The sequence below is a fragment of the Rosa chinensis genome, chromosome 7 (genome assembly GCF_002994745.2).
Source record: "Rosa chinensis cultivar Old Blush chromosome 7, RchiOBHm-V2, whole genome shotgun sequence".
NCBI lineage: Eukaryota > Viridiplantae > Streptophyta > Magnoliopsida > Rosales > Rosaceae > Rosa > Rosa chinensis.
Window position 1 is genome coordinate 61,529,237 of NC_037094.1, and position 17,133 is coordinate 61,546,369.

A 17,133-nucleotide genomic window follows, 5' to 3' on the forward strand; every position below is an offset into this window, starting at 1 on the left:
TTTTTTATTTCTTGCTTCGGAAAGAATGGCAGAGGCGGCTGAGACACATCGGACGGAGCTCAATGTACATGGTGTTAATATAACGTTATCTCCGCCGTCTGTTTGGGTTAATTAAAAACTTTAAAGTCTATGTCGGTAAATTCATCCAGCGTTTTTATGTGGACGACATTTTCTCCCGACACTGTTCTGATGTCATATGCTTTCAACCCTACTTTCTTCCACGCGTCCATGTCCCACTCAATATATTTAATTCCGCCACCCTATCAGTTTCAATTATAATAATTTGGCTATATTGAACAAAGGGAATTGACTTGAGATTAATGAGTGGGTGTCTCAAATCTCAATTGCACAATGATAAACTCGTCTTGTTTAATAGCTAGACATATATCAGTGTTTACACACACATCTACATCAAGCGGAACAATTTGAACTAGGGCCAATCCAATTCCAACTAGGAAAAGCTAATCCACTGCAATGCCCTAGCTTGCATTGTTTAGTGTCGCATAACAATTTACACATGGATCGATATAAATCAAAGAAGCCTTAATGATAAGAAACGCTGGTACATAAATAACCAACCAAATTTCTTTTGGAAGTACGTATGGTCGGATCAAATGTACAGTTATGGCTTGTGGGCGCGTTAGATGTAAACCACGTAACCATTGAGGTTGTTACGGTACAATTATTAAAGCATGACTGAGATCTAAGCGACCCAATTAATTCAAGATTGCAGCTAGTGGTCACATTTCAGGAGAACTGGTCACGTTGATATCATCGACGCTCCTATGTGAAGACCGGAAGCTCAACTTGTAGACATCCCCACAAAAGTAATCACAATTGTGACATTCATGAGATCTAAACTAGGGCTGTCCACAAAAGTAATGATAAGTGTGTCATTCATGAAATCTAAAACTAAGGCCGTCACTCGGTCGGTTCGAATCGGTTACGGGGCTTACCAATTCCAAAACTAAAAATTTTGATTTCTCCTACCAACCAAAATTTTTGGCATGTACGAAAACCAGACAAACTTTTTCCGTAATATTTGATTTCATTTTTATCAATTTCGATTACTAAAAAGTTAGTTTACCAAATTTAAAATATCAATTAGTATTAGATCCGTTCGATAATTACCAAACCAAATGACAATCCTAAATCCCTAATCTAAACCAACAAGAGGGAAGGAGTTTTCATGAGCTGTATGTCAATTGTTATTAGGACTTCTTTTTTTTGTATTGAATCCAGGACTTTTTTTTTTGTATTGAATCCAGATCAAATAATTAGGTTAATCAGGTTTAACCGAGAGTTAACTACCCCATAAGATTAAATGTTCAATTCCTTTATATATTTATATAACGGCGTACTATGAATATAAAACCTTACCGTTCAAGGCCCCACCTTGGAACTTCTATTTTCTTGTAGCTCGCGGCCTGTCAACAACCTTGCAGCCCTGTCACAACCTTTCTTACATAACTTGATGATATCTGTTCTACACCTAATACAAGAGAACGGGATGCCATTTCAATAATAAGCCATATTATCATGAATGCTTTAGCAACAAATGTATAGAAATATTGGATTACCAATTTAAAGTCTTTAACAATGTGATCCAGCAATACCAAAAAACTTTCACAACAATAACAGTTCCCTAGTTGACACTTACATTTCATACCCAAAAATGAAAAAGAAAAAAAATGCCTACCCAAAAATGAAAACAAAATACACACACACACCATTTTCATTTGCGGACTATTTATATCGTTCTGATGGTATAATTTAGAATATATTTGAATGTCCAAGGGACAACCACAAAAAGTACTATTTTTTAAAATCAAATAACAAGAGGGAGCGGAGGAAGCGGGGACTAAAACCTTACCCCAGGTACAAAGGAGAAATAGAGGATGGAATAACCACATCGATCAAGATGATCAAAAGAAGAACAGCTGAACAATGCATCCAATTTGCATTCTTGGAGAGCTCCTTCAAAGGATTTGAAAGAAAAAAAAGATTTCTTCCAATTTAAAAAACCGGTTGTAACTATTCTCTTCGAACCTAAACGATGGAATCGTCCCTGACGGTATATACAAAACAATCGATTTGTAAACGTTGAGAACTGAAATGTCACAATGTATATATATTTTATATAAATGTCAAAGTGATGGAAAAGAAAGAGTATTAACCTGGCCTCACTGAGCTGTTCGACAAGAGCGGAAAACCAAGCAAGTCCAAGAGGACAAAAAGTACTGAACTCCACGTAAAATTAATTAAAACGCATTTCTAATCCGTTTAATATTTTCCAGAGTTTGGCAGCTCTAACCCTTCTAATATATTCCAGAGTTTGGCAGCTCTAACCCTTTTATTATTTTCGTGACTTTGGCTGCTGGCTTCCATAGTTCCATTGCATGACTGATGCTGTGGCTTTTGTTTGCTGGCATCTGCCAGCCGCTTTTGTAATGCATCATATGGTTGTTAACACTCCATCATCCGTCTGAATATGCATCAAAGCATTACCCTATGCACTTGGAATAATACATTTCATGCTTGCTCAAACTCTCCAATTCCTCTAACAAAGTCTGATATTCAGGACTGAGGGGTTTTGACTGGATCACGTTGCAGGAAATAACATTAGACAACCAACTAAACTAGACAATGAAATCCTTCCTGCAAAAGTGAATAACCAATATAAAAAGAGCAGGCATAAGACCAATACAAACAATGAGGTAACATATGCATCGAAAATTCAAAATAGAAATGAGCATAGAATTAATACAGATTAATTACATATATAACTCCAATCAAATATGCAACTATAGGACTTCTTTTTGCCTACTATGATTTCAACAGATCGCTATACATTGCCGCATCAAATATTGGTCTCCTCTTCTACCATTTTAAACTACCAATTCAACAGATGCACAGTATCTACCTTGAACAAAATGCTTTAGTATATGCACCAAACAAAAGTTCATCACCTTCCAAGAGAGAAATATCAACTGAAATGAGCATCATTCACAATCGAGTCATAGGATATATGATATATATATAGGTCTTGCATTTTGGAGAAGCATCCACGCATGGAGCAAAAGAGTATAATCTATCATTGCTCCCAACATTTTAAGGCCCATATTTTGTAGTGAAATCCAGTAGTACTCAAAATGCAGAGATACCTAGAGAATATTAAATACAAAATTTAGGCGTTGTTAATTAATAAGATTTTGGCTGAAGGAATTGTAACATTGAAAAACTTTGATGTACCCATGCATTAAAAATTACAATTAACCAGCAGCAATACAGAACCACATTTGTTGGTCATGAATTCAAACTAAAGAGAATCATCCACAATGTAAAACAGCATGGCTCGGATATTAAACCTTTCGGATTATTAATCTGGTATATGTAAAGGTGAAGACGAACCACGAATATTAGGTACTATACAAAAGAGAGCATTGTCACAGTCGCATCAATAACTCAACTCTTCAATACCTTAAGCTGAAATTTAGAAAATTTATAATTGTAAACCAAGGAACACATCAACACAATATTCGTAAAATCAATTAACATATCACACCCATTTCTATCATATACCTCAGCCAAATAGCTTTGTAAAGAATCTTCAGCTATATATTCATTCAATTCTTTGTTGAACATTGTTTTTTCCTAATGCTTAAAAGTCCATCAAATTGTGATTCGGACAGTATATGATACAGATAATATAAGAAACTAAATTTTATGGATAAAAGATAAGAAACTCTTTGGAGCTCTTCCTAAAAATTTTTGTTTTCCTTTGTTTGCATCTCCTATGCATGGATATATGAAAGGACTCTTTGGAGCTTTTCCTTCTTGTGTCAATTATGATTGAATTTCTTGCAAAAATAATTCGTGTAGAGAAGCTTAAAAGATGAACAACTCTAATAGTTGGCTGAAAGCTTAAAAGATGAACAACTCTAATAGTTGGCTGAAAGCTTAAAAGTGATCTCCAAGAGCCATTTCCTAATGTTTTGATTTTTTTTCTTCTTTTTTATTTTTTATTTTTTTATATTAAAACCTAGCCTCTGAGAAAGTTGACTCGTAAGTCGTAACCTTTTCAGAACTGTAAGACAATGATCCAAACAGACATAGTTTACATATAAGAACTATTCTTCAGCATATCTTTCTTCAACCTAGCTCTTAGACTAGATATTATTATCTAAGTTCATTACATAACTTCAGCTGTAACTGATAAAAAAGAAACTTCAGAGGCAAGTTACTCACCCTCCTAGTCATGCCCGCGAATTTGGTTCCCAACTTAAGACACACATACAACGACGTAACATAGTGTCTTCATATAATTCCACCTTATTCACTAATTAATAGTGATGCCATATATCCCTCCCTGTTTTAGCCACAGCGAGGAAGCCTGAAAGTTAGACAATGCAGATTGTTAAGAAAATTTGATTTAGTTTAATATTTATATTGTGATGTCAATTATGCTTATTATCAAAATTTTATCGTTTAAAGATATTCATTTAAGTTTTGGGTAAAAGTTCAACTTCAATCCTAATTGAACAATATAAATATATACACTTTTGACCATAAGTATAATATAGTGACAAAAGACATATACAACAGAGATAATCATACATTCATACCAATCTAAATCCCAAGTTTTGTGCAAACCACATATAGATTTATTAGCTTTTGGTCAGATAATTTATAAGCTTCAACGATCTTACTTAAACCCCAGAAATTAAAGGTTTTAAACATAAGAAAGAAACAAACATGCATGAATGACGTTTTCTGTTATATGAAAGCACTCAAGGAATAAAGCTCACCCAAGTTTGAGGGATAAGGTGTTGTCAGAGGAGTCATCCTCAAGGGAAGAAGTCGAAGAGCCAGTACCGTAGTAGCCGGTGGAACTTGTGGCAAATTCCGATGCCATACCTCCTTCTTCATCAGTTGAGATCTCCGACTCCAAAGCAACACCACTAGCTCTATTTCCATCTCCATTGGATAGCATCCCTAACTGTATGTAATCAATGCAAAAATGTTCATCCGGTTATATATAAGGATCCATAGCCCTAACTGATATATAATGTACAGAATGATCAAGTTGAACCTTATTTACCCTCTGCCTTAATTGGTTGTTTGCTTCTGTCAACTCGGCTCCCTGAATTATGTAGAAAAGTTTGGCAAAATAATTGGAAGAAATAAAAGTGAAATAAATGTGGGACATGCATTTTTACAAGAAAGACCCAATGATATAGGAAAGCCAACTAATACTCTAGCCAAACCCATGCCAAAACTCTAGAACCTCAAAATATCTCTTACACTTAAACAGTTATATTTGTTTTGAACTCATAAATATATATGGTACATCTATCACTGGCATTATCGATTAATTGATTGAGCTCTTGCTAACCTTTGTTTCAAGTGCCACAATCTGACTCATAATACTTTCATCCTGAAAAGAACGGAAAATTTCAATTAGATATTAATTTATGGACATTCACATACATTTAACTATATAAACCAAAAATATGGGTCTATTATCAGGTCTTGAGAAATGAATATCTAATTTGTCAACATAAACCTTAGCTTGAAGTACACGGCTGAGTCCTCCTTCAATCCTATTCTCCAATCTCTGCAACTCATCTATAGTCAGCTCTTCTAGATCCTGCCCCTCCATCTGCCTGTTACAAAACGCATATAATCCATGGTATTCTAGCAGATTTCGTCTGAACAACCATCATACAAATTGTTAAAATTAGTTAATTAATTACCTTAGCTTGAGGATCTTGTCAGCAAGTTCCTTATTCAACCTCATGCACTCATTATTCTCCAGCTAAAATGAGAAGTGGAATCGTGATTTGAATAATCTAATCTAATTCTCTAACATGAAATGCTTAGCAATTGACATACTGAAAATATTTGATTACTTTAAACAAATATGATCCACCTAAAAAAATAATACCTATATTATATTTTTCAATGACCATATATAGTAACACATTTTGAAGCTAAAAAAATAGACCTAAAGATATTTAACTGAGTACGTTAAATGGAATATTGAGCGTACCTGGAGCTCAGGAGGTGGCTGCTGGTCCCCCTCTTCCCCATCTTCAGTGTGCAGGTTGTACCTTGCAATGACACCCTTCGTACTTTCACAATACACAAGTAATGAAATAAGGTACAATTAAAGTTTCCGTACTACACAAGATAGGATATGGCTAGTTTGGTTGATTTTCTTTTCAAGCCTGGACCAGTTTCTAGGGAAAAAAAATATTTCTGCATATTGATAATCTGGAGCCATTACCCTTAACTAATGAACTGCAAACTTCTTGGAACCTTTGGAATTTCCAATATATCAAATTTCAGGAGGAAGTCCAGACTATACTAAGGAGACTTTACTGAAGTAATGATATCATTTGCAAGGGAGGGAGGCCCAAAATCTTTTATATCTTTTATCCCACCATTTAGTCAGACAAATAAAAATATTTTTGTACTTTTATACAAGGTTATAAATTTTAGATAATTGACCTAATTACTAGCCAATGATCTCAAGAGAAGTCAAAGAAGCCCATATATGCATCTATTATTAAAATAATTAATAAATGATTATGTCATGCAGTGATTAATCATTAATATATGCACCTGCATGAAAACTTGGACAAGGATGCATGAGGTCAAATCCTAGAATATCATCCATGAGACCATTCATCATGGGACGCTAAGATGTTTGGAATTTATGAGACAATATCTAAAAGTGAATGAGACGCTCAAAGCAACTGAGTAGTCTGAGTGATAGGTGGGGCTCCAAATCTGAGTTTTCAACATCGCGTTACCTCATTCCACTGTGAGGTGAGGTCATGTGATAGTTTAGTAGTATTTTCCTGCTATTTTAAATTCTGTTGGAGGAAATTATTATTTTTCTCTGAATTTGTTTTTGGTGTGATATGTTTCTCTACATTGAAATCTATAAATACAGTTTTCTGAGAGCATCTTCAACATTGCTTTCTATCTTTCAGCCAAATTAATTTGCAAGCTAGCTACTTTTTATAAACATCAGCCTATTTTTTTTTTTTTTTTTTAGAAAATACAAGTACTGATTTTAAATACCTCTTCTTGATATTATGTTTAGTGCAATTTTAGTTAATCTGTTTTTGTATAGTTTTCATCGATATTTGATTTTCTTGATATTTTCATTGGAAGTTTTGTTATTTGGGTCCTCCAATTTCCACAGAACTCAATAATCTGGTTATTGCTTAGAACTCTTAGCTTGAAGTTACATTATCTCTTTTTATACACCAAATACACAACCAATACTAATTGGAACCAATAAAGGAACCACTAAAGTCTCTCTCTTTTTTTTAACATAGATTTTAACCAAAGGACATAGTATTAAAGTTGACAGATCCACTGAAGTGGGCTTAAAAAATCCACTTTAATTGCTTTGGATGGTTAAGTTGATCCATGAAACTTTCTTTGGCTACAAGCAGAGCTGATCACAGTCTCTTCAGCAGCAAAGAAAAGGTAAGTTTGACTTCTCTAATTATCTAGATAAAGAATATTGTTGTGAACTTGTAACCTGGATGATAGGAAAGAAAACTAGGAGCTGAAAACTGATCTATCATTTTGAGCTCGAATCGAAAATCAGGGTGCAATGTAAATACTTTCTTGATATTACAGGAGCCATGGTGGTTTTCATATCCCACTAAGAAATATGCCTTCTACATAAACTGATGTGCTTGCATGTATGTATGCAGAAGACAAAACAGAAGTACAAATTGGATGAGTACAATGATCAAAATGCCTTGCCAATAAAGAAAGATATAAAAGGTTAGTTGAGACACTGACATATCTATGACAGAGTTTGCCAAGTGATTTTATACAGGCTCCAAGTAAAGCTCAGCTCAGCTCACAATAGCAGTCCACCTATTCCTGAAGTAAGGTATTAGGAATCATCCCCTAAAAGAGAGAGAGACTTACTAAGAATCACCACTTAGGGGTAGACGGATGCAAAATAGGCTGGATATTCGTCAAAGCTCTAACCATTAAGTGTCAACTAAGGCTGGCGCATGCCTATTTCATAAAGGATGGAAAACTCACATAAAATGCCGTCTTAGGCCCCTGGCACCTCCTCCCGTGCTAGCATAAGATACAACTCCTACAGCTACTAAAAGACTCTCTTTAAGGCTTTTCACTCCTATTGTTAGAGACTCTTTCCTTCCAACATCCTTCTAGCAAAGGTAGCTAGGATTTAAAGTCATGGAGGAAGGTGCTATACTATTGATCAAGTAGCACTTGTAGTCTCGGATTTCTTGTAGCTTTGTAGACTTTTTAATGCAACCATCTCATATTTCTGGCCGGCCACATGGTTTCATCCAATACCAAGTGGTGAGGGTCCTAGGAAGCAGATACGAACAAAGAGAAAGATCATTGCTAACAACGATAGCTGGCCGTTGAAATGGCGAGGGAGAGTGTACACTTAAATGGAACTAACATTGGCTGTTTTTGAATCGACTAAGATAATTGCTAGGCAGCGAAAGCTGGGGATCGAGAAGTGGAAGGAGAACTTGGGAATGAGCTATTGTACTTGCCAACATTGTTTTCACAGGAATCTTCTGAAATGACAAAACTTATGACAATGCCTATTAAGATGTCTGTTGGGTTAATGATAATATTTGTGGTGCTATTGTAGCAGTAGCGTGATCTCCTCATACTCTAAAAACGCTATTGCTCTATTGTGAGACTACTATATACTGAAGATGATTACTCTTAGCATGACAAATCTCATATTTTAAAAGCTGGCCTCAGAAGAAGAAGAGAAATATAAGCAACAATTTTCCCAGCTTTGTGATTATAAACCACAAGCTTTTTATTGCTATTAATTAAGTGTCAAATAGTATTTCCTATTATTAATTCTAGTATAACTTCCTTTTTCCTTTTTCCTTTTTTTTTTGGTGGGTGCTGGATCAAGTACTTGCTTTTGTTCCATTTATAAGTATATGTTGCTGTTCCTATTTTGTTTTGTCTCATAAAAAGTATGTAATTGAATAATCGATTAAACCAATAAAGAGATCAACCATCACATATAATTTGATTATGCACATAAAAATGAGACTAATTCTTTTTACTAGAACACTTTTTCTTTTTCTTTTTTTGGTAAAGGTTACTGTAATGCTTTTCTTTCTAGTTTTACTATAAAACTTAGCTAGGGTCAGTTAAACAAAAAACATACAGCTCATTAATTCTTATTCCATGATTTACATTAAACATTACATTCTCACCATCCATGTATCTCTCATGCATGCACATGTTATGAGAGTTAGTTCTATCAGTTTGAATTTTTGCCAACAAAACCAATGCAGGGCAAAAACAAGTTAAAAATGCATGCATGGTCATGATAGCTCCACCACTCATGGCATGCCCTACTTGAAGCATGGATGCACATCCAGCTGAATGTCTTCAAGCTTCTATGTATTTGAACATATCATCAAATCATGCACTTTCCTAGTATGAAAAGTCAAATTATATGGCTCAAATAGATACCATGCTACCAGTAAACCAAACCACACACGGTTACAGATATTATCCTTCAGGTCAGGAGATTGAACACAGATAACCACCTTTTTAACAAACCCAAAACCGTGAAAGAACAGGTGTAAACAATATGATAGACACAATTGCCTGAAGGGGAAATACCTATAGCATTAAAATATTAATAATAAACATGAATTATGATACACTCAGATCTTATGTATATCTCTTTATATATATATTCTCGAACTACGAATTAGCAAGCTCTTTTTCTTTTTATCCTTATCTTCTCCACGTACCTAAGAATATTTGATATGAAGTATAAAAGATTTATTTTAGACAAGTGCTACGAAGTTTTGCATGTATGTTAATTTCCATGTAAAATGAGAGGCAACAGAACACACGTGTTCTGTGGAAAAGCAAACGACTAGAATACTTGTCCTAATCAAAACAGTTCATCAATACGTGTTGCACCATACTACTGGAAACCATGCAAGATCCATAAAGGTCACGACACACACTCTCTCTCTCTCGCGCCCGTAATTCTATGCCGGTAATATTTTTCAGGGAAGAAAAACCAAATAATCTGAAGAGGACGACGGTAGAGAAGTACCTGGAGCTGGAGGACTCGTAGAGCTTGCCAGTAGAAGAAAAGACGATGACAGCAACCTCAGCGTCGCAGAGAACTGATAATTCTCCGGCTTTCTTGAACAGCCCTTGTCTCCTCTTTGAAAACGTCACCTGCCTCGCCGGCAGGTTTTCTATCTTCTCAATCTTGATCTTATTCATAGCTAGCTAGCTGCTCAGTTGCTTCATCAAAGATCCAAGTATCAAACCAACCGGTTGAAGAATTAACCATACACTCAATAATGGAAAAAAGGGATAATATATGGGTCATCGCCAATTTCAGAGAAAGAATACTGAGTTAGAAACCCTAGCTAGTACCGAGATCATAGTGAAGAAAACCACAAAACAGAAACCCACCAATCATATAAACAAACATATTTTAGCTAACTCATGAACATCAAAAAACAGATAAAGATCAGGATAACTACTGGGTTATCAATTTCTAATTTGTTCTTTTGCTTACCTTACTTCGGTGGTGCAGATACTGAAGCTTTGGGTCTCACCAGAGTTGACAGCTAGCAGAAATGGAGGTGAAATAGTAAACGCTTAAAAAAGGAAACAATTGCTTCCTCATATGGAAAAAAAGAAACGGGCAGCACCGCAATCGGACGGTCAATAATGCAGGCAGGAGGGTTATAGATGTGATCTGCATCGTTTATTTCTGTCTCGGTGCAGCCTACAAAATATCTTTTTAAAGATAGTCGGTTATAATTCACTGTGACCTGTTTACGTGGACGATGATTCTCCTTGCAGCTAAGTCAGCCAGATGGCTCTCTCCATCTTTATCTCCAATCCCACTTGGTGCCATTCGTCATTGTCACTCTAATCCATCTCAACCGATATTCTGGCATACGTAGCCGAGGTTCCATTTATGTTCAGCTCTGTTCTTAGGTAGCCCGGTTGTCCTTTCGTACATACTAGGCAATTCCTCCGGCGTGATGCCGCAGGTTTGTTTACTTGTTATGTTTTATAAATTCATTGTATATTTACATTAATAGGCAGCTAATTTCAATAACAAACCCGTTGGGTTTGTTTGCTCACTAAGTTTTATAAATTCATTGTACATTTATATTAACCGGCAAATAGTTTCAATCACAAACCCAGACCCAAAACCGTCCTCTTTTCCTTTGCTCAAGCACCAGTCTACTGCTGCAAATTGAAGTTGCTTCAAATTCTCATGAGAAAAAAAAAAACACTTGAACACAAAAGAGCAATTAGTAGCACCACAACCATTCGCAAGGCAAAAAAAAATTTATCTGGTACAAAGCAAGTCTGTGCCATAAACCAAAGGCTTCAACCTACAGATGTCCAAAAGTGATTTTTTTTTTTTTTTTTTTTGAGAAAGTCCAAAAGTGAAATTTATCAACCAAAACCTATCCCTCGCTCCCATGTTCCATTATAACAACGATTACATAATACAACAGTATCCTGTAACGTTTCTAATTACAACATTTTTTTTTTTAGCAAACCTCGACAGAGTGAGGGAAAATTATTGAAAAAAAAAAACGAGTACATCAAGATGGTGGAAGGGGAAGACAACAACCTAATTACAACATAGACTTGCTTTAGACTTTCTAATTACAACATATACTTGTAAGTCTACTTGCCACAATCAAATAAGAGATGCATTTAATAGTAAATATATCAGTCTACTTGATAATCATATATCCTCAAATGAACATTAATTCCAACCTTACGTAATACATGATCAGCACCCGCATAAAGCATTTGTGGTTGCGCATCAGCGTCTTTTGGAATTTCCTTTCCTGACAAAGAATAGAAAATAATGGCATATGTTATCAGAGGTAAGGCTTTTCAAAATAAAGCCAGACCTCTGCCTCAAACCAAATCCAGGCAGCCGCTCTTCCAAATAAAGGAAAAAAACACGAACGCAAAAGGAGAGTTACCCGAAACGCAGGTCATCTTCCTCCTCACAGCAAAACTCAATGACCCAGAATCACCTTCTTCCCCGCCCCCCCCCCCCCCCCCCCCCCGGTTCACCATCCCAAATCTCTTCACACGCATCCACTCTTCACATGCACCAAATTCAAAAGCCATTATTTAATATACAACAAAAGCCATTTGAAACCTAACCAGCCCAGCAAACTGAACTGATTTAACACCAACTTCAAGGCACAAAACTTGTACACATGTTGCTAAATGTGAACGATAGCAGTGATTCTACATAACTTTGTGACACAGAATCGTATCCATTGATCTAGCTAACTCAAACACGCAATTCCTAAATTTTTATTTATTTATTTTGATAACTTGAAACACCCAGACAATAAAACCAGGGGGAAGAAGAACCCTTGATCCAGTACAAACAAGAGCCAGGACCAAGCCAACTAAACTAAAGTTGGACCTCGAAAACCATCATACAACAAAATTTCACGTAAAATTTCTCGTAAAGGTGATGAACCCAGTTGGAAGGACACTTGCCACTGTTAACTAACGAAGCAAAAATCAGAGCTCTGCAATTCAGATACAACCCTAAACCTAATCCAATTCTCAACAATCTGACCAACAAAACTTATAATGATGAAATTTTACCCAAAACCCAATAATCGAATAGTCCCAGAAAGCCGAACCCAACAAAATTGACCGCAAAATTTACATAAAAGGTAACTGACTTTTACCTTCGAAGACTGAAACTGTGAAGGTGAAACCGAAATTCCCAAACTGAAATTGAGGGAGGAATTGAGGTCAAATCAGGAGACCGGGTTTCGGATGGTGCCTAGGAAGCAAGTCAATTTTGTAATTTTCTGATTTAACTATCCGGAGAACCCAATCGATCAAGAAATCCTTTCCTCCTCTTAGACTTTCCTTCAGTGAACCTTCTTCTTCTTCTTCTTCTTCTGCTGATTGGTACTGAAAGGTCCCCCCCCCCCTCCCTCCCTGATTACATCTTTCTCCCTCCCGCCTATCGATCCTCCTTCTCCCTCTCTCACACACTGTGCTCTGTGGAAGACTGGAAGCTGAGCAAAAGCCCCTCTCTCTCTCTCACACACTGTCACTCTCAATGTGAAAGTCGGGGGCACAGACAAAACAGAGAGGCAGTCAGGGGCAAAACAGTCAAAGCCCCAGAGTCAGGAGCATCGCTAATTTTTTCTTTAACATAATTGGTAAAATTGGGAAGAAGTCAATCAAATTGAATAGATAATACTCAAGTGTTAGTTCAAAAAGAGTGATATACTTTAGCATATTTAATACATGTACGGACATGAACGATTTGATAGACTGTCAGCCTGCTATTGGACAATATACTAACCAAACTTTGTTTTTTCCTTTCTCTCTTTTTTTTTTTTTTTTTTGGCGAAAGCCAAGTATCTTTTCAAATTTCAAGTATGCACCTCACCAAATCAGCCATGTTCCAGTACCACATATCTTCAGCGTCACCAACTAAGTAAACTTAATTGGTGTTTTTGAGATAAGCTATAAGTTAAGAAATTGTTTTTTAAAGAAACTAAATTTGAAATAAGACGGAAGGGTTGATTAAAAGTTTTTGAGGTGCATTTCAATGTCTTTACTCTAAATAAGTCAAAAACCTTTCGTCAAAAAGTAGCTGTATTAAAGACGCAATATCAAACAAACTATAGTGAACTAGGAATAATTACATTTGAAAGAGTAAGAAACTGAAACCTGAAAAGTATCATAAATCATTTATACATAAAGTAACTTAATTAGCAAACCCCGCTCACTCCGATGCGTCTCGTTCACGTGCACAATACCTGCATCCAAAATTATCGCAGGGATGAGTTTTCATCCTCGCTACTCAATAGGGAATTCGCCGCGGCCAGATTTAAAAATACATAAAATATGTATACATTTTTTACCAGTATTTGAGAACTACGTATATAGGTAAAAACAAAGATCAAATCATAAACCATAGGTTTTGTTTCGAAAGCATTTATGCGGGCCTAGAAAACACAGACCTGATGATCAGTCACTATGCCATTTACGCCTTTGTTACCATTAACATCGTAACCGGCAAAGAGTAGAGAAAGTGTCTATTTACGCTGTATCACCTAGAAGTGGTGTCACACGTCACATGATGTAAGAGACTATCCTGTTCATACAAGCCCTCCAAAAGTTTAGGGGATCGAAATCCAAGGTAGTCGCTATGCTCTACTCACTCTCATGTCATCACATAAAATCGAAAACATTTGATAATAAGCATGGCAATGAAAATATCAAATCCACAAAATTATAAAGAAATAACCACAGTCATGCAAGACTATTTATATATATATATAATCTAACCAAGAGATTCCCAAATCTCCATACCTGAAATATAGCAACTTTTACTCCATTCATTTCCTTAGGCCAACACCACCTCTGTTCACGTTTTGGAAAATTGGAGTTCCTAAGTCCAGCAACACATCAAGTATCATAAGAATTCTTTTCAACAATACTCGCCATACCAAACAATATTCACTTTATCATTAATTTTTGTAAAAATGCTTGATCAGTGACCCAAAGAGTAATTTTCTTCTCAATAGAGATAAGATATCCAATTTATTTTGGGCACCCATATACTATTTTAATCGATCATCTTCCTTTCTTGTTCAATATCAACTCTTATACTAAAATCCCAATGACCAATATTGTTTATTAACAAACCAAATTCATATGATAGTTTATTGGTCCTTAAGAAGCTCATTCACAAGTTCATCTTGAGCTTAAGTTGTTCTTTTATTTTGATCTTCCACCAATCTGTGTTCACTTTGATACAAATTAATCAAATCCAACTTAAAAGCTTCTTTGACTCTTATTGAAGACTTCTTAATAGAAACACGACTTCTATAAGTTCAAATTGATAGAGACTTAAAGAAACTTAGGCACATGAAAAGTACGTTGTTGAGAATAAGCTCTTTCCCAAATGTCATCTTCTCAAGTCTCAACAATATTTCCAATGCTTTGAACCATTAATGCAGAAGCATTTCCCATGAATAATTGCTGCCCTTCCTTAACCTTCACCGTAAGAGCACACCTCATCGAAGCATATATAGCAAAGTTAACATTGAACATGTTTGACTTAATGTTGCTAACCATCTAAACTAGCACTCTTGATTGTTGGCCCATAAAAGAAAAACTAGTACACTGATCCATCAAGGTGATGGGGAAGTGGATATGGGCCTATACCATATTAAATGACCAAAACACCCACCAGCAAAAGAAAGAGCGTGAAAACATTCCCTGCCATTTCCAGCAAAACCAAGCCCAGATATGTAAACCCCCACATTCCATTTCTATTTCTATTTCTATTTGATCTTTTCCACACAAACCAAAAAGCAAACTCCAAAACATCGATCGCCGTCGTCGGCGATCCCAATCGGAAAAGTATGGACCACAATCCGAACAGAGCCGAAGCCGAGCGGTTGCTCGGAATCGCCGAGAAGCTTCTACAGAACCGAGATCTGAGCAGCTCGCGCGACTTCGCCATTCTGGCGCAAGAAACAGAGCCGCTATTGGACGGCTCCGATCAGATCTTAGCCGTCGTCGACGTCCTCCTAGCCGCCGATAAGCGCGTAAACAACCACCACGACTGGTACTCCATTCTCCAGGTGGATCGCCGATCCGACGACCACGATCTGATCAAGAGATCGTACCGACGGCTGGCGTTGCTCCTCCACCCGGACAAGAACAAATACGCCTTCGCCGAGCACGCCTTCAAGCTCGTCGCCGATGCATGGGCCGTTCTCTCCGACCCGGCCAAGAAGCCGGTCTTCGACACCGAGCTGGGCCTCTACAGCCCAGTCGATCTCACCGCCGCCGCTGCAGCAGCCTCCAATCCGAACAAGCTTCCGGTGCGGCGGGGGCAGAATGCTCGAAACGACGGCGTTTCGGACGAGCAGCAGCAAAATCAACAGAGGTCGAGATTATCGAGCTTCTGGACGGCGTGTCCTTACTGTTATATACTGTATGAGTACCCTAGGGTTTATGAGAATTGCTGTTTGAGGTGTCAGAATTGTAAGAGAGGGTTTGAGGCCGTTTTGGTCCCGAATTTGCCGCCATTGGTGCAAGGCCAGGATGCCTATTACTGTTGCTGGGGCTTCTTCCCCATGGGGTTTGTTGGTGGCAGCTCAGCCAATGGAGGAAAGGGAAAGGCGGCTGCCACCGCGCCGGCCTTCCCCACTTGGATGCCACCGATTTTCACAACGCCGCCGCCGCCGCCACAGAATAAAACCCCTGAGACTTCCAGGGCACCCCCTGTGAATGTGCCGCCGCCACCTGCCCCGGTGCCCGCGGCGGCAACGGTTGATGTAATGTTGAATTTTTCGGGTGGGAACTCGAATTCAGGGACAGGGACTAATCCAAAGAAGAGGGGACGGCCGCGGAAGTTAACTTAGTTTGGGAGGTTTAGATTAGAAGACCCACATTTGTAACCGTATGCATTTGATTTGGGTGTTAGGGCGGGGAGAGAGACAAATTTTGCTGAGGGGTTTGGAGCTGCTCAGTGTCAAAATTCGGAAGGTACTCTCTTCTTCCTTTTGGTTGTGTTTGTTTTAGAATGTAATTGCTGTTTGTAGATGTTTCCAAGTTATTAAACTGACGGCATTTGTAGATTAAGCTTCTTGTAGCCAAAATGTTAATTCGTTGAGCTTTTGAACCAGTTTGGCTTTTTCTATCTTCATATTGAATGTACAGGAGCATTTATCTGGGGACATGTTTAGTTGGTTGATTTAGATATTTCATTTTTGTTTGGGTTTAAGGTGGGTGCATTTGATCAAAAAGTAGCTGCAGGACTGACCACTTTTTTTATTATTGTCAAGTGGATTATTGAAACCTTTTTTCTTTATTTTTTTTTTCCTCCTCTAAATTCAGCTTTAAATTAGCTAATTTGTCTCCTCATATAAGGAAAATTTTTAATTCCCTATATAAGGAATGGTTGTATTTGATATTTACTGTATTGTCCTGTGTTAGTCCTCTGTAATATGCGATATGTGAAAGAGCGAAGAGGTATACAGACACACAAGGACACCTGAAAAA

The 17,133-nt window shown here is 37.1% G+C and overlaps 2 protein-coding genes across 22 annotated transcripts; one reads left to right on the top strand and one right to left on the bottom strand.

Moving 5' to 3' along the window:
• Positions 1-424: 424 nt before the first annotated feature.
• LOC112180075 (MADS-box protein AGL24) lies at positions 425-13,045 on the bottom strand. Of its 21 annotated transcripts, none has more exons than XM_040510896.1 (16): positions 12,780-13,045; positions 11,833-11,906; positions 10,604-11,286; positions 10,127-10,323; positions 6,053-6,134; positions 5,757-5,818; positions 5,567-5,666; positions 5,396-5,437; positions 5,093-5,143; positions 4,809-4,999; positions 4,249-4,369; positions 2,924-3,164; positions 2,178-2,658; positions 1,874-2,068; positions 1,381-1,492; positions 425-866 (listed from the first exon to the last, which is right to left on the bottom strand). In XM_040510896.1, the coding sequence occupies exons 4-11, from the start codon at positions 10,300-10,302 to the stop codon at positions 4,333-4,335; spliced, it is 741 nt and encodes a 246-aa protein (XP_040366830.1). In that variant the 5' UTR covers positions 10,303-10,323; positions 10,604-11,286; positions 11,833-11,906; positions 12,780-13,045; the 3' UTR covers positions 425-866; positions 1,381-1,492; positions 1,874-2,068; positions 2,178-2,658; positions 2,924-3,164; positions 4,249-4,332. The 21 variants fall into 21 exon arrangements, with proteins under 21 accessions (XP_040366830.1, XP_040366832.1, XP_040366829.1 ...); XM_040510898.1 differs by having other exon boundaries at positions 10,604-11,289; XM_040510895.1 differs by lacking the exon at positions 12,780-13,045 and adding an exon at positions 12,048-12,096.
• Positions 13,046-15,400: 2,355 nt separating this feature from the next.
• LOC112179470 (J domain-containing protein DDB_G0295729) lies at positions 15,401-16,833 on the top strand. The gene has a single exon (XM_024317887.2). The coding sequence runs from the start codon at positions 15,486-15,488 to the stop codon at positions 16,491-16,493; it is 1,008 nt and encodes a 335-aa protein (XP_024173655.1). The 5' UTR covers positions 15,401-15,485; the 3' UTR covers positions 16,494-16,833.
• The last annotated feature ends 300 nt before the right edge of the window (positions 16,834-17,133 follow it).